General features: G+C 42.5%; 1 protein-coding gene across 4 annotated transcripts in view; it reads right to left on the reverse strand.

Moving 5' to 3' along the window:
- The window catches only part of Grk5 (G protein-coupled receptor kinase 5), a 213,559-nt gene extending 210,739 nt beyond the window's left edge, over positions 1–2,820 (reverse strand). For 3 of the 4 annotated variants that reach the window (XM_028860757.2, XM_037205622.1, XM_028860758.2), the window contains exon 1: positions 1,976–2,236. In XM_028860757.2, coding sequence (XP_028716590.1) covers positions 1,976–2,027 — 52 coding nt within the window. In that variant the 5' untranslated portion in view covers positions 2,028–2,236. Of the gene's footprint in view, positions 1–1,975 lie in introns of all 4 variants that reach the window. The other variant, XM_028860756.2, reaches the window with a different exon arrangement.
- Between the last annotated feature and the right edge of the window lie 15,421 nt (positions 2,821–18,241).

Consider the following 18,241-nt stretch of genomic DNA (forward strand, 5'->3'; position numbering starts at 1 on the left):
GTCCACAGCTCTCCTCCCTAAGACTCCAGAAAAACCTATATTCTAACCTGACACACAAAAATACCAGCCAGTAAATTCATTTCAGTAAAAACACGGGGAATAATAACTGAGGAGGAGGGAAAACTTCCCAACTTAAAGTGAAGCATATATAAAGGAGTCACTCCTGAGAGAAGAACAAACAAATGTGTAACCTACCAAATCAGGAAGCTGTCTCCCTGAGCAACAGGAGCAATCAGGAGAACATGCAAAGGCCTCCAGGACCATCATACCCAGGGATTCCCCCAAGAAATGATTTTAGAATTAATAGAGGTGTCAATGATCAAAATAATTTCAAAATAATCAATTTGCCCAACCCCCGTCCTGAGATGTACCATCATATCCCACCATGAGGTGGCAGGCTGCAATGGCTTCCAAGGCTCTACCTCTAGGCCCAGTGAAGAGCCTCCACCCCACACCTAGCTCTACTTCACTAACCATGTCAAGTTAGTGGAGGAAAGGAAACAACAAAAACAAAAATCTAGGGTCTTAGAACCTAAAGTCACCTTTAGTAATAGTAATAATAGTCCTCCCTCTAAAAAAGTTGAGCGAATGGCAGCAGGAGAGAGACCTGCATATTTGAAACTCGACTCAGTTTTCAGAGCATTGCCTCCTTTGGGGACTTCCAAAACAAGCCTTCCAGGTGGCTGCTTTAGGGTGACAAGTGACCTGAAAGTGCAACATGGAGGCCAAGATGAGCTGCTGAAACCTAGCCCAAGGAAGGTTGTAAATTACCAGCCACACACCATGTAAGAAGCCAGAAGGTGATGGAATGGGCTGGATAAACATGAAGCATTTTATTGCTGGCCAGAAAGTCTTCATTCATTCATCAAAATGGGTGAATGAAAATATTAAGAAGTAGGGATGGCATGGGCTGCTTACTGAGAGTCCTTCTAAATAAAAAAACCTTACTCAGTCTGCCCTGGATATCAAATACAGCCTCCTCTCAGGAAAGGGAAAAAATTTCCCCTTCTTACAAAAAGGTTGCACACCAGAGTCCAAATCTTGGCAAATGAGATGTTATATAAATCCCAAGTTTTCCTAAATATGTATGCTTACATTCATGCAACACAAACCTTTTAGGACATCTGTTTCTGACATCCCCCCCACACAAACACACACTTTTTCAGCTCAAGAAAGAGTCAAAATACATAGTAACAGGTATTACTAAAGACCTTACTCACTCCACTTAGATGATATTTCCTAACAATTAAATGCAGGAGATTTAGTAAGTTACATACAAAACGCATTTAACAGCAGCACACTTGCCTTTAGTTGAGCCAAAACGGAACTATTACCTATCGTGGGGTGGGGGTGGTTAATAACAAAAATTCACCCTGAAATTTTTTTATTATTTTCTCAGTGATTTGTAAAGCCACTTTTTCATTATTCTATAAACTGGCTAATTCCTCAACATCTTACTTTGCCTTTAAAAGGCTTTCTTCCACACAACGATGGGATTTCCCTAAGAAATTTTCCCAGAGGATGATTCCCACCAATAGTCTTTATCAACTCAGCCTGCCCCCCCTTACACACACACACCGGAGGTAGGGGGTTAGTTCACACTCCCAAAACCATCCCGGACCAACTTGAGAGGCTATTTTATTGGCACATTTTCCTGCCTCTCTCTCCTGAAAGAATGCTTTTCCAGCTGACCTTTCAACAGCTGGGGAGATGGCACGATCTCTAAGATTCAGCTGGAAACTAGAGGATATTTTAGCATCTTAACTCGTCCCTGCAACCGTCTCTGCCCCAATCCTAATCTTCTGAGTTCAAGGGCAGAAGCCCCCACCCCCCCCAACATTTGCAAACAGATCTCCGAGCTGTACCGCTCGCACCAACTCGCCGCGAGCATCCTTGCACGACCGCTACCTACTCGACACCTTCACCCCTGCCCGCGGCGAATGCGCTAAGCACACACCGGACCACCCGAGCTTACCTTCCCGGGCTTTCAGCAACACCGTGTTGGCCACGATGTTTTCCAGCTCCATTGACAGTCGGCAGTCAGCGAGGGAGCCGGCCGGGGCTGTCAGCGCCTGGAGTGATGCCGCTGCTCAGGCTGACGCCGCTAATGCCAGAGCCGGGAGCAAGTAGCCCGCTTTGCTACCGCATTATTCTTGCTCGGAGCCCGCGGAGTTTCCCCCTCTGCACCGAGGAGCCGCCGCCGCTGCTTCTTCCTCCCTCTGTGTCCCCCCTCCCCCCTCCCTCAACACTCTCCCCCCCACCCCCCACCCTCCGCGCGTCTCTGTCACTCCATTCTCCTCCCCTCCGGCTCCCGCGGATGCTTTAATGCCTCGGATGCTTCAACCTCCCCTCGTTCCCCTCCCGGGGGTGTGGTACTCTAGGCTCGAGCCGCCGGACTACGCAGGCGCCTGCTCAGAGGCACCGCCCACGGCACGCTCTGGGCGCAAGATAGCTGGGAGTTGTAGTCCGGGGCCTGACGAGGCGGGGCCGCTTTTGAAGCAGGGACTATGGAGCGGGAGTGCATCCGATATGGCGCTGAGACCAGGCAGCCCAGCCTTGCTAGCAGGAGAGTCAAAGACGACTCAGCCGAGGAGGAGTGGAAGGTCCCTTTCCTGCCCCACCAAGATCCCAGAAAGCGTAGAGCACAAGCCACGACGGCGGGACGCTGGTGTGGGAGGCCCAGGTGCGAACTGAGACCCGGGCGAACACGCGCCCCTGGGGTTCCGCGCTTCCCGCCGTCTGTGGCTCACATGCGCCAGGTCGCTGACAAAGGTGCACTTTGTTTCCGGGCAGGAAGGGGTTCGCCCGCCTGGGCGACCCGGCGGTGGCCCGGCTCTGGCCACGCAGTCTGAGCGCCCCCTGGCGGCGGCGTGTCTAGGAGAACCAAAACGCAGGCGCCTGGGATTCCCGGAATCCCCGCGTCCCGCGTGCGAATAGCTTCGCAAGCCTGCGGGGCCCGCAACTCCACGATTCTCATTATAACCAAACTCATTGTGTTCGAATTACTAAAAACACACAAGGAACCGTCTGAGATCGCTGTGGGCGCGTTAATAAGTAACAAGCCAGGCCAGCGCTGAGCCGGAGTGGAAAAGCACTCAAATTCCAGGCTTGTTTATCTTGGAGCACTTGGCTCTAAATTTACACTTGAAGAACGTCGCACTCCAGATGTGGCCCCAGCTCCTCTTCACTCAAAGGCCCCCTAATCCTGGGAAACTGCCTCTCCGATCACCTGGGGTCTTGCAAGAAGAGTCCTAAAGGCTGGGGGCGGGGCTGCCAGGCTCCAGGGAACAATGAGGCCTTTGCCTCCTTTGGGCCTTGAGGGCCGGATATCCGTTCTGAAACACAGAAGTCCAAAAGAAGGAAAAACTGTCTGCCCCGGAGCTGCCAGGAAGTAGTAGGGAGGTGCCGAGAGAAATGGAGAACAGTCATTAAGCATTGGAGAATGTAAAGGAACTAACCGCATTTCCAGAATGTGTTCACGGGTTCTAACAGGCCGTGATAGTCTTCTTTCCTGGTGGGTATACCTGCCATAAACACTTCCTAGTGTCTAGATTTGGGTCAGTGGACATCGCTTGTCTGCAAGAATTAATAAGTGCTTGTCAGAAGGCAGAGAGCTGAGCAAACTTAAGCAACAGGAATTCTAAGTAAACTAAGCTTAGTCTTTGCTACATACTCTTATGCCCAGATCCTAACTTGTGATGAAAGGGTCTCTCTCAAAAAGAAGAGAAACTCTTAAAGTGGCCATCACCATAGAGCCCAACTACAGTGGCAATTTGTCAGGAGCCTAGACCTGATGCAATCCAATGTCTGTTTATTTCACTGACATTTTTTCACTTTTTTTTTTTTTAATGGGGTCTCACAAAACCCAGGCTGGCCTGGAACTCCTAGTCCTGCTGCATGGGTCCTCTGTAAGAGCAGTAGGTACCTTTAACCACTAAGCCATCTCTTCATCTCCATAACATCTTGTTTTGTTTTTCTATAGTTTCTTTGTGTAGCCCTGGCTGTCCTGGAACTAGCTCTGTAGACCAGGCTGGCCTTGAATTTACAGAGATCTGCCTATCTCTGCTTCTCCAGTGCTGAGATGAAAGGTGTGTGCCATCACTGCCTGGCTTCATAACATTTTTTAATAACTAAATTTGAATGCTTTCACATAGTAACCTGTTCACAAACTTCCTGTGTTTACCAGTCCTAGAAATCTTTTAATAATGCAAATTCTGATTAAAATTCAGATGTGGGCCGGGCGGTGGTGGCGCACGCCTTTAATCCCAGCACTCGGGAGGCAGAGCCAGGCGGATCTCTGTGAGTTCGAGGCCAGCCTGGGCTACCAAGTGAGTTCCAGGAAAGGCACAAAGCTACACAGAGAAACCCTGTCTCAAAAAAACAAAAAAAAAAATTCAGATGTGGGTCTATGGCAGATCCTGAAATTCCATTTTTGACAGACTCCAATGTTCTATCAATCCTGCAAGAAAACCACACCCTCTTGAGTAGCAAAGCTCTGTTAACTGTAAACCCTACCACTCTCTACTTTCTTATATCCAGCCCCAGTCAGCTGGGGTTTTACCTCTCTGATAGATAGAAACACTCCTGGTTTGCAACTCTGTAAATCCCTGTCTCCATTTTACAGATATGAAACAGAACCAGCAAGAGTGAGTCCCAGTAGACACAGCAAGCAGGTCTTAGCCTGTCCAGTTCTCTGTCCACTACAGGATGATGCATCCTTCCTACAAAATAAATGGTTGTAGGTCAAGTTATCTGTGCCTTTGTGAGGAAATTAGGACATTCCAATGCAAGAATGGAACAATGATAGCATTTACCCAGTGGGGGAATCAGGCCTGTGCTAGCTGTTTGACATGATTATCAACTTGAACGCAACATCCGGATGAGATAGAAAACATAGCTGAGATTTTATTATTTGCCTGGATCACACACTAGTAAGTAAAAGTCCTAGGATTTGAACCTGGCAGAGAGATCAGAGTTTGTGCATTGATCTCTGTCTGGCACAGACTAGACACATCAACTTGGTTCTGAGCGTTCTTTTTTGTTGCCAAAGTGAACTTGTAAGAAGACAAAGCAGGTATTGACTAAATGGTTAAGACTTTAGGGAGCTTTCTATTCCTATCTATAATTCCACTGGGATTGTTTCATTCCTTTCAATTAGCTGCAATAATAACTCACAGCCCTCCCCCCTTGAAAAATTGGTTTGTTTTGAGGAAGAGTCATCCATTAAGTTTCAATAACTAATAAGGGAATTGTTGACAGCCAGCTGAGAGCAAAAATGGAAATCCAAATGAGGTTCCTGTGAGGATGCAAGGAATGGGAAAGACAAAAGCTGACAAACTGTACACAGGGTCAGCTGAGCTAAAAATGCAAAAAAAAAAAAAAAAAAAAAAAAAAAAGATAGTGAAAAAATGTCAGTGAAATAAACAAACATTGGATTGCATCAGGGATTCTCATTCTTCCAGGGGTACCTGTCTCCCATAGATAAAGCTGTTGGGTCAAAGTTTTTGTAAACAGAAATCTGCTATCCTGAAAGACAACAATCTATCTTCATTCTAAAGTATACATTCCTTGTGCCTCAATAATTACATGGGCTTTCTGGATCCTACTAGAGTTAGAGTCCTCATCCTTATGGCCTCTCAACTTCCAGGTCCTCAGAAAACAGCTGGAAATAGAAATTCCATTTTTTAAGTCTCTCCTTTCAATGTTTACTAATTTGCCAAGCACTGCAGGGAGTACAGGGAACTTCCTTCACCAGCAGGAAAGCAAATTGGGCTACATACTCTGTGGAATAAAATGTATTGTAGAGATTGCTGGGCAATGGTGGTACACACCTTTAATTCTAGCACTCAGGAGGCAGACACAGGCAGATTTCTGTGAGTTTGAGGCCAGCTTGCTCTACACAGTGAGTTCCAGGGCAGCCAGAGCTGTTACATGGAAAAATCCTGTCTTGAAAAAAAAAAGTTATTGTAGAGATATATACAGAGGACTTTGCCAGTAGAGGAAGACGTGGTCTTAGGCACCATGACAATTCCAAGAATTGAAAGGGATCTTGGAAATCCAAGGCTTCCCATTAACATCTCTCTCATTCTGAAAGGACCTCATGGTCACCAAATTTCACATGTAAAATGTTGACAAGCTGTGCAACATAATGTTTTTCTATTAATACCTTTCTTTGAAGTAGGCTCACTTTTTTATTATCATTTTTTATTAATTGTACAGAGTATGAATTTCACTGTGACTTTTTTTTAATTGTGACATTTTGTTTGTGGCTTGTTTTCTGTTTTGTCTTTTGTTTTTATCATGTAGCCCAAATTGGCCTTGGACTCATTGTGTAGCACAGAATAATCTTGAACTTCGGATCCTCCAGCCCGCCCCCCTTACACAACTTTAACCCCAGCACTCAGGAGGCAGAAGCAGGCGGATCTCTGTGAGTTCTAGGCCAGGCTGATGTATAAATCAAGTTCCAGGACAACCAGAGCTGCACAGAGAAACCCTGTCGCAAAAAAAAAGAAAGAAAGAAAGAAAGAAAGAAAGAAAGAAAGAAAGAAAGAAAGAAAGAAAGAAAGAAAGAAAGAAAAACAAAAACAAACCCCCAGGATCTTGCACATGTGGGGCAAGCACTCTAACATCTGAGCTACCATACCCAGTCCTCACCAGGAAATGTGAAGGTGACAAATTATAATGTCATAGCAACTAATGGCAGCTTTGAAACATGAATAAGAAACTTCTTTATGATTTTTATCAGCAAATATTTGATTTATATAACTGTTTTATATTCATTTATGCCCATGTTACCCAAAGATTTCTTGGGCAAAAAGGAGCCACATGGAAAAGTGTAAGAAGCACCAATATAGATAAGTTTCTGCCCTCTGAGGGGTACTAGCTAGATCATGCTAGGTATCTATCTAAATCCCCACCTCCCTGTGAGATCAAACTTTAAAGGAAAAGAGTGGGGCTTCACTGGCCTCCCAATGTTATAGAAATGTCTGTATATTCTAGAAAGCCAAAGCCAATCTCTTCAGACTTCTAGCTCTCCAATTGGACCTCTGTTCTCAGAGCTGTCTCTTGCTATCAACCCAGTAGTTCTGTGGTCACCTGCTGTGGATATCGTTCTGTATAAATAAAACACTGATTGGCCAGTGGCCAGGCAGGAAGTAGGCAGGACAAGGAGAGGAGAATTCTGGGAAGTGGAAGGCTGAGTGAAGGAGACACTGCCAGCTGTCGCCATGACAAGCAGCATGTGAAGATGCTGGTAAGCCACAAGCCACGTGGCAAGGTATAGATTTATAGAAATGAATTAATTGAAGATGTAAGAACTAGATAGCTAGAAGCCTGAACCATTAGGCCAAACAGTTTAAACAATATACGTCTCTGTGTTTACTTGGTTGGGTCTGAGCGGCTGTGGGACTGGCAGGTGACAGAGATTTGTCCTGACTGTGGGCCAGGAAGGAAAACTCTAGCTACAGTCACTGAACTTTAGTAAACAAGACAAGCTAGTTTTAACTCAAATTTCAGCCTGAGAGAAACATAAGATCCTCACCCCCAAATTGTTTATTGAAAGTTAAACATTTTTTACCTCATTAAGTGCTAGACAATCAACACATTTTGGTGGAGACAAAATACTCATATTACACAGTAGAAGCATAATCCTTAATTCTGTACTTTCAGAATCAGGGCAGAAAATGTGCTTTCCTCCAGTAATTTACTTTTTTAAAAAAAGTTATTTTTCTGTTAATGTAGAAAGAATCTAAGCCATCATCCTGGCTCCTTTTATGACCATCATCTGTCAAAGGATTACCTTTTTATGATCAGCATCAGACAGGAGCTAGTCTCACCAAAACCGGTCCACTTGTTATTTGTAGTGCCAAAAACTTTTAACAGATGGATGTCCATAAATGTGGAAGTCAAAAGACAACTTTTAGGAGTCTTCTCTCCATCCACCAGTTGAGTTTCAGGAATCAATTTAAGGTGGTCAGGCTTGGCGGCAAGTGCCTTACCTGCTGAGCCACCTTGACAACCCTATCTTCTTTTTTTTTCAAGATTTGTTTACTTATTATGTACACTGTGTTCCACCTGCATGTATGGCTGCACACCAGAAAAAGGCACCACCATTATAGATGGTTGTGAGCCATCATGTGGTTGCTGAGAATTGAACTCAGGGTCTCTGAAAGAGCAGCTAGTGCTCTTAACCTCTGAGCTATGTCTTCAGCCCCCATGTCTTCTTTTTTTACAGACAGGGTCTGGCTATATAGCCCTAGCTATCCAGGATTCACTGTACAGACCAGACTGTCCTCTAACTTGTGGTGACCCTCCTGCCACATCATAGATAGATAGATAGATAGATAGATAGATAGATAGATAGATAGATAGATAGATAGAGATTCCAGACAGGTACTACCATGTCTGGTCAAGAACTGCTTCTAAAAGAGAAAGAGACACGCTAAACTGAATGGAACCTTAGGCTAAGCCCTTAGAATCAGCTAGCTGACTCATAGGAGAAGCAAGCTGGAAGGGCAACCTTAATACTACAATAACATAAACATTCTCTTGCTCCAGACTCTGGGACTAATGATCTTAAAAACCTTAGAAAAAGGGTATTACACATCTAAAGTGAGCCATCATGGGTATGTGGATATTTTATTTATTCTCAGAAAAGAGAACCTACTTCTTCCTTCATTGAAGTCTCAGCTAGCTAGTTAATTCTAAATGAAATCTGTTGAATATCTGGGATACTGAAAAACACAAAGCTTTACACAGACTGAGTTTTTTCTTTACAGTAATGTAGAATACATAGGCTTGTAGCCTATTCACCCAGTTGGCTTGAGCATCTGTCCCTGCCAGAGAGATATCTCAAACCTAAGGTTTAGACAGGCAGATGTAACTGGAGATCCCATTCCTTGGAGGAGTTTCCTCTGTGAACAGAGGATGCCATCTAGCAGATACTTTGGGAATGGCAATAATAAGCCTCAAGCTCCGCATGGTGTAGTTTGTATAGGTCCATGAATCTGTGGAGCCAGTTCCAACTTATTACAGAGGGAAATCTGCTCCTGGAGTGCTTCTTGGGCCATAGGAAGTGTCTGTGGCTTATAGCTCAACCTTTACAATCCTGTGTGTTCAGTGTTTGACTTATAATCTCAGCATTACAAAGGCAGGGGCAGGAGAATTGCTGCAAGTTTGAGGTCAGCCTGACTGTGTATGTACAGCCAGTTACAGGCTTGCCAGGGATACATAGCAAGACCCTGCATAAATAATAAATATGAAATAAAATTTACTCTTCCTGGTGTTTAGTTCTATGAGTTTAGACATATATGCACAGACATATAGAATAGTGCCATCATTACAGACTTTTTAAGTATTCTTTTCCTTTCTAAGAAATAAGAAAAAAATGGATGAATAAAAGGAAAGAAAAAAAACTGAGTCCTTAAAAATACAAGATTTACCTTTTGACCCAACATATTTCTACTCTTAGGTACCTACCCAAGAGAATTGAAAACATATCCAAACAAAAACTTGTACATAAATCTCAGTTACAGCATTAGACACAGTAGCTACAATATGAAACAACCCAAGTCTGTCTTAATAAATGTAAAATATATAAGGAAAATATGTCATACTCATATTATGAAAAAATATATCCTCAAACAATGAAGTGTTAATATGAACATTTTTTGCTGAGTAAAAGAGGCTAGGCCCAAAGGGGGAAAATATTTCATTTATATAAAACATCTAAAAATTTCATAAAGACAGAGCACAGATTGTCAGTTGTCAGAGAATGAGGGAGTGGGTAATAATTATATAATAGGTATGGGAGTTTCATTTAGAGATGATGAAAATGTTTTGGGACTGGACAGATATAGCAGTTGCCCAATATTATGAATATATTAAAAGCCACTGAATAATCAATTCTAAAATGATGAACTTTGTGTTATGTAACTTTAATAAAAATCATTTAAATATTTTTAAATCTCTTTTTAACATTTTTAAACTTATTTGTTATTTTTATGTGTATGGGTGTGGCCTGCATGTATGTCTGTGCACGAAATGTATGCAATGAATAGCAAAAGTCAGAAAAGGGCATCAGATTCCCCTGGGACTGGAGATAAAGACAATTGTGAGCTGCCATGTGAGTGCTGGGAATTGAACCCTGGTCCTCTGGAAGAAGCCAAATGCTCTTAACTGCTGAGCCATCTCTCTAGTCCCATTTAAATGTTTTATTGGTGTGTGTGTGTGTGTGTGTGTGTGTGTGTGTGTGTGTGTGTGTGTATGTATACATGTGTATGGGTGCTTATAGAGACCAGAAGAGAGCATCAGATCCCCTGGAACTGGAGTTACCATTGTGAGCCACTCATTGTGAGTGCTGGAAATTGAACTCAGGTCCTCTGAAAGAGCAGTGCATGTTCTTAACCACTGAACCATCTCTCCATCCCAATTTTTAAATTTTGCGCCTGGAGAGATGGCTCACCAGTTAAGAACACTTGTTGCTCTTGGAGAGGACCTGGGTTTTGTTCTCAGTACCCAGTTAGTGGTTTACAAGGAGTTCCAGGAAATCGGACACTCTCTTCTGATCTTCATGGGCACCAGGCAGGTATATGGTACACAGACATACATGCAGCCAAACACTTATAAAGATTTTTTTAAAAAGTTAATTAGGTTAATATCTGAGGAACTTACAGATTAGACCAAGCAATGTATAATGTCAATGTACTGAACAAAAACTGCAGTTCATGTTAGTTATTTGGTGGTGTTCTTACCCTCCAAGGAAATGTCATGAAACATGACAGAATCCACTAACAAGAGTTTTATTAAGATAAGAGAGAGAGACAGACGTGATAGGCCTGTGGAAAGACACATGCATAAAGAGAGAAGCCTGGAATATGGCACGGGCTTATAAAGGCTGGGTTGTGTATGAATACACAGGCTCATGTGGCTACTCCATGCATGCACGTAGATCACATGGTTGCACTGCGCACTTTACACAACCATGCAAAGCCTGGTCATGTGAGACATTTTGACCCGGAAATGGCTAGGCGGAAGTGTCTAGGTCCGCAGGCATACCCAACTGTGGGGGCATGTTGTGAATCTATCAGTTCACATAGTACTTTTGATTACTGCACAAATAGATAAGCACTATTGTTGTAATTTTATACATCATGGAATGACAAACCAGAGAAATAAAGGGCCCATAATCAGAAAGTTGCAGATTTGGGACTCCAAAGCCACATGACTGAAAGGATGAATGGCACTGGTGGAAAAGTCACAAGCTACAGCCATGACTACCAGAGTTAGAAAGAACTTTATTAGAAAGAAGCCAGGCCTGGAGAGAAAGGAAGATGTCAGGAGCAGAGAGAGAGAGAGAGAGAGAGAGAAGAGGAAACACAAAAAAGAGAAGGGTGGGGGTCCGAGTCCAGCTTTTTAAGCCAGAAACTGCGTAACCACGTGGTGGTATGCAGTCGCCGGCCACTGATGATGTAAGACGTTAGACACAGGACCCTGAGCTGCGCATGTACAGAATCCTAACAATGACCACATGGTGTTCTTGAATAATAGGGGCTGAGTAGCATGTTTACCACACAACATTGATTTTCCTAGAAAGCAAGAGTATAGCAGGAAGCCTGGAGTCCATAGGAGCAGATCAGTAATTAGGAAAAGACAGAAGGGACAAAGCAATTATGCAGAGGAACTCACTCTAGCATGCAGAATGGATGAAGGACCTGGGAGACCAGTCACAAACTACCATGTAGAAGGGTGGGGTGAGACTCCTTGAAGGAAATGAATGTTAAGTCATTGTAAATGTTCTCCATTAAGAAATTCCACGGACGCAGGTAGGCCTGCGGCGGCGGCCCGCAGAGGTAAACGGGCCCAGCAGCAGCCTGCTGAGGTAGACGGGCCCAGCGGCGGCAGCCAACAGGGATATTCAGACCCGGCGGCAGCCGGCAGAGACATTCAGGCCCAGCGGCGGCCCACAAAGGTAGACGGGCCCAGCGGCGGCCCGCTGAGGTAAACGGGCCCGGCGGCAGCGGCCGACAGGGACATTCAGGCCCGGCGGCAGCCGACAAGGATATTCAGACCCGGCGACAGCCAGCAGAGACATTCAGGCCCAGCGGCAGCCCACAGAGGTAGAGAGGCCCAGTGGCGGCCCGCTGAGGTAAACGGGCCTGGCGGCAGCGGTCGACATGGACATTCAGTCCCGGTGGCAGCGGCCGACAAGGACATTCAGTCCCGGCTGCAGCCGGCAGACACATTCAGGCCCGGTGGCGGCCCCCAGAGGCAGACAGACCCAGCGGCAGCTGACAGGGACATACAGGCCCAGCGGCGGAACGCAGAGGTAGACAGGCCCAAGGACGGAGACAAGCAGACGCAGCTTGGAACAGGGACGCCCCTAACCCCAACATCTAGGGAAGAAGCTATCTCCGTGGGTCAGAACCAGAATGAATCTGAACACTCCATCTGAGGACAACCCAGGGCCCAGCTGCTGATCCTGTGAAACCCAACAACTTGGAGGTGTTGGTGAGACTACCCTGCTCAGCTGAAACCCATCTGGGAGAGGATTCAGATGCCTACAGTTTAAAGTCTGAAGAAACAAGATCAGCTGAGGAGTTGACAAATGAACAAAACGTGACCTGGGAACACAGAAGAAGGCACTACCCAGACACCAAATCAGATCACCAGAATCATAAGTATATAATTCACCGATCAAAATCAGCTGCCCCTGAAGAAATAGCCCAATAGCACCAATTTAACCAAGAACCCCTACTAAACCAAGACTAAAAATTAGAACAAGAGAGGCACTCTCAGACACAGACACCACCTGCACCGCACAGAGGAAGAGATGAGTAGACGCCAGTGCAAAAATACAGGCAACAACATAAAGACCTATATGGCAACATCAGAACCTAGTGATTCTACACCTGCAAGACCTAAACATACCATGACAGAAGAAACAGAAGAAATCAACCCTAAAAATGACTTTAAGAAGATGATAGAGGCCTTAAAGAAGAAATAAAACATTCCCTCAATGAGGAAATAAAAACTTTCCTTAAAGAGGAAATGAAAAACTACCTTAAAGAGGAAATAAAAACTTTCCTTAAAGAGGAAATAAAAAACTCCCTTAAAGAGGAAATAAAAACTTCCCTTAAAGAGGAAATGAAAAACTCCATTAAAGAGGAAATAAAAAACTCCCTTAAAGAAATGGAAGAAAAAACGAACAAAAAATGGGAAGAAATCAAATCAAGCCAAGAAAAAGCAATTAAACAGATGAAAGAAACATTCCAAGATCTGAAAAATGAATTTGAGACAATAAAGAAAACACATGCTGAGGGAATGCTGGAAATAGAAATCCTGACTAAACGAACAGGAACTACAGAAACAAGCATAACCAACCAATTGCAAGAGATGGAACAGAGAATCTCTGACGCTGAAGACATGATAGTGAAAATAGATTCGTCAGTCAAAGAAAACAATAAAGACAAAAAAGTCCTAACACAAAACGTCCAGGAAATTTGGGACACCATGAAAAGACCAAACCTAAGAATAATAGGGATAGAAGAAGGAGAAGAATACCAACTCAAAGGCACAGAAAATATATTCAACAAAATCATAGAAGAAAACTTTCCTAACCTAAAGAAAGAAATACCTATGAAGATACAAGAAGCTTACAGAACACCGAATAGGCTGGATCCAAAAAAAAAGTCCCCTCGCCACATAATAATCAAAACACTAAACACACAGAATAAAGAAAAAATATTAAGAGCTGCAAAGGAAAAGGACCAAGTAACATATAAAGGCAAACCCATCAGAATAACACCAGACTACTCAATAGAGACTATGAAAGCTAGAAGATCATGGACAAACCTCATGCAGACACTAAGAGACCACGGATGCCAACCCAGACTATTATACCCAGCAAAACTCTCAATCACCATAGGCGGAGTAAACAAAATATTCCAGGATAAAACCAGATTTAATCAATACCTGTCCACAAACCCAGCCCTACAGAAAGCACTAGAAGGGAAAATTCAACCCAAAGAAGCTAAACACATCCATGAAAAATCAAGCAATAGATAATCCTACACCAACATACACCACAGAAGGACAACACAACACAACCAAAAAAATAACAGGAATTAACAATCACTGGTCATTAATATCCATCAATATCAATGGTCTCAACTCACCTATAAAAAGACACAGGCTAACAGAATGGATAAGAAAACAGGACCCATCCATATGCTGCATACAAGAAACACACCTTAACTCTAAAGACAGACACTACCTTCGAGTAATGGGCTGGGAAAAGGTTTTCCAAGCAAATGGACCTAAGAAACAAGCTGGTGTAGCTATCCTAATATCTAATAAAATAGACTTCAAACTAAAATCAATCAAAAGAGACCAGGATGGACATTACATATTCATCACGGGAAAAATCCACCAAGATGAAGTCTCGATTCTAAACATTTATGCGCCAAATACAAAAGCACCCACATTCATAAAAGAAACACTACTAAAGTTTAAAACGCACATCAAACCCCACACATTAGTAGTGGGAGATTTTAACACACCACTCTCACCAAAAGATAGATCTACCAGACTGAAACTTAACAAAGAAATAAAGGACCTAACAGATGTTATGACTCAAATGGACCTAATAGATATCTACAGAATATTCCATCCTAACACAAAAGAATATACCTTCTTCTCAGCACCCCATGGAACCTTCTCAAAAATTGACCACATGCTTGGACACAAAACAAATCTCAACAGATACAAAAAAATTGGAATAACCTCCTGTATCTTATCAGACCACCATGCCTTAAAGTTAGAACTCAATAACAACAAAAATTATAGAAAACCCACAAACTCATGGAAACTGAATAATGCCCACCTGAAACATCAATGGGTCAAGGAAGAAATAAAAACAGAAATTAAAGAGTTCCTAGAATTCAATGAAAATGAAAGTACAACATACCCAAACTTATGGGACACTATGAAAGCAGTGCTAAGAGGAAAATTCATAGCTCTAAATGCACACATAAAGAAGATGGAGCAATCCCATACCAATGAATTAACAGCACAACTGAAAGCTCTAGAACAAAAAGAAACAAACTCACCCAGGAGAAATAGACGCCAGGAAATAATCAAATTGAGGGCTGAAATCAACGAAATAGAAAACAAGAGAACAATACAAAAAATCAATGAAACAAAGAGCTGGTTCTTTGAAAAAATCAACAAGATAGACAAACCACTAGCCAAATTAACCAAAAGGCAAAGAGAGAGCACCCAAATTCACAAAATCAGAAATGAAAAGGGAGACATAACAACAGACAATGAGGAAATCCAGAGAATCATCAGATCATACTTCAAAAACCTGTACTCCACAAAAATGGAAAACCAGGAAGAAATGGACAATTTTCTGGATAAATACCACATACCAAAATTAAATCAAGACCAGATAAACCATTTAAATAGACCAATAACCCCTAAAGAAATAGAAACAGTCATCAAAAGTCTCCCAACCAAAAAAAGCCCAGGACCAGATGGTTTCAGTGCAGAATTCTACCAGACTTTCAAAGAAGAACTAATACCAATCCTCTTCAAAGTGTTCCACACAATAGAAACAGAAGGAACACTACCAAACTCTTTTTATGAGGCTACAATTACCCTGATACCCAAACCACACAAAGATGCAACAAAGAAAGAGAACTACAGACCAATCTCCCTCATGAACATTGATGCAAAAATACTCAACAAAATATTGGCAAACCGAATCCAAGAATACATCAAAACAATCATCCATCACAACCAAGTAGGATTCATCCCAGGGATGCAAGGATGGTTCAACATATGGAAATCAGTCAATGTAATACACCATATAAACAAACTGAAAGAAAAAAACCACATGATCATCTCCTTAGATGCTGAAAAAGCCTTTGACAAAATCCAACACCCCTTCATAATAAAGGTCTTAGAAAGATTAGGAATACAAGGAACATTTCTAAACATAATAAAAGCAATTTATAGCAAGCCAACGGCAAACATCAAATTAAATGGAGAGAAACTCAAAGCGATACCACTAAATTCAGGAACAAGACAAGGCTGTCCACTCTCCCCATATCTATTCAATATAGTACTAGAAGTTCTAGCTAGAGCAATAAGACAACAAAAGGAGATCAAAGGGATACAAATTGCAAGGAAGAAGTCAAACTTTCACTATTTGCAGATGATATGATAGTATACATAAGTGACCCCAAAAACTCTACCAGGGAACTTCTACAGCTGATAAACTCCTTCAGTAAAGTGGCAGGATACAAGATCAACTCAAAAAAATCAGTAGCCCTCCTATACACAAATGATAAAAGGGCTGAGAAAGAAGTCAGAGAAACATCACCCTTTACAATAGCCACAAATAATATAAAATACCTTGGGATAACACTAACTAAACAAGTGAAAGACCTTTTTGATAAGAACTTTAAATCTCTAAAGAAAGAAATTGAAGAAGATATCAGAAAATGGAAGGATCTCCCATGCTCATGGATAGGTAGGATTAACATAGTAAAAATGGCAATCTTACCAAAAGCAATCTACAGATTCAATGCAATCCCCATCAAAATCCAACACAATTCTTCACAGACTTGGAAAGAAAAATACTCAACTTTATATGGAAAAACAAAAGACCCAGGATAGCTAAAAGAATCCTATACGATAAAGCAACCCTTGGAGGCATCACCATCCCTGACCTCAAACTCTACTATAGAGCTATAGTAATAAAAACAGCTTGGTACTGGTATAAAAACCGACATACGGACCAATGGAATCGAATTGAAGACCCGACATTAATCCATGCACATATGAACACCTGGTTTTTGACAAAGGAGCCAAAACTATACAATGGAACAAAGAAAGTATCTTCAACAAATGGTGCTGGCATAACTGGATGTCAATATGTAAAAGATTACAAATAGATCCATATCTGTCACAAAACTCAAGTCCAAGTGGATCAAAGACCTAAACATAAATCCAGTTACACTAAACTTAATAGAAAAGAAAATAGGAAGCACTCTTGAACGCATTGGCACCGGAGACCATTTCCTAAATAAAACACCGACAGCACAGACCCTGAGCACAACCATTAATAAATGGGACCTCTCGAAACTGAGAAGCTTTTGCAGGGCAAAAGACACAATCAATAAGACAAAAAGACAGCCAACAGATTGGGAAAAGATCTTCACCAACCCCACATCTGACAGAGGATTGATCTCCACAATATATAAAGAACTCAAGAAACTAGACATCAAAGCACTGAACAGTCCAATTAAAAAATGGGCTAAAGAGCTAAACAGAGAATTCACAAAACAAGAACTACAAATGGCTGAAAGACATTTAAAGAAATGCTCAACATCCTTAATCATCAGAGAAATGCAAATCAAAACGACTCTGAGATACCACCTTACACCTGTTAGAATGGCTACGATCAAAAACACCAATGACAACCAATGTTGGAGAGGATGTGGAGCAAAGGGAACACTCCTCCACTGTTGGTGGGAATGTAAACTTGTACAACCACTGTGGAAATCAGTATGGCGGTTTCTCAGAAAATTAGGAATCGAACTACCTCAAGACCCAGCCATCCCACTCTTGGGCATCTACCCAAGGAATGCTGATTTATACCATAAAGATACATGCTCAGCTATGTTCATAGCAGCACTATTTGTAATAGCCAGAACCTGGAAACAACCTAGATGCCCATCAACAGAAGAATGGATGAAAAAAATGTGGTACATATACACAATGGAGTACTACTCAGCAGAGAAAAACAATGAAAGCATGAAATTTGCTGGCAAATGGATGGAACTAGAAAAAATCATCCTGAGTGAGGTAATCCAAACCCAGAAAGACAGTAATGGTATGTACTCACTCATTGGTGGATTCTAGATATAAAATAAAGAACAATCAGACCACAACCCATAGAACCATAGAGGCTATATATATATAGCATGGAGGTCCCTAGGACGACTGTGGCATATAATAAATTTCAGTTTTACTCAATTATTGAAAAAAAATAGCCAAATGAATGGAAACACATGAACTATGAACCAAAGGCTGAGGGGCTCCCAGCTGGATCAGGCCCTCTGAATAGGTGACACAGTTGATTGGCTTGATCAGTTTGGGAGGCATCTAGGCAGTGGGACCAAGTCCTGTGCTCACTGCATGAGTTGGCTGTTTGAAACCTGGAGCTTATGCAGGG

This window comes from Peromyscus leucopus, chromosome 1 (genome assembly GCF_004664715.2).
Source record: "Peromyscus leucopus breed LL Stock chromosome 1, UCI_PerLeu_2.1, whole genome shotgun sequence".
Classification (NCBI taxonomy): domain Eukaryota; kingdom Metazoa; phylum Chordata; class Mammalia; order Rodentia; family Cricetidae; genus Peromyscus; species Peromyscus leucopus.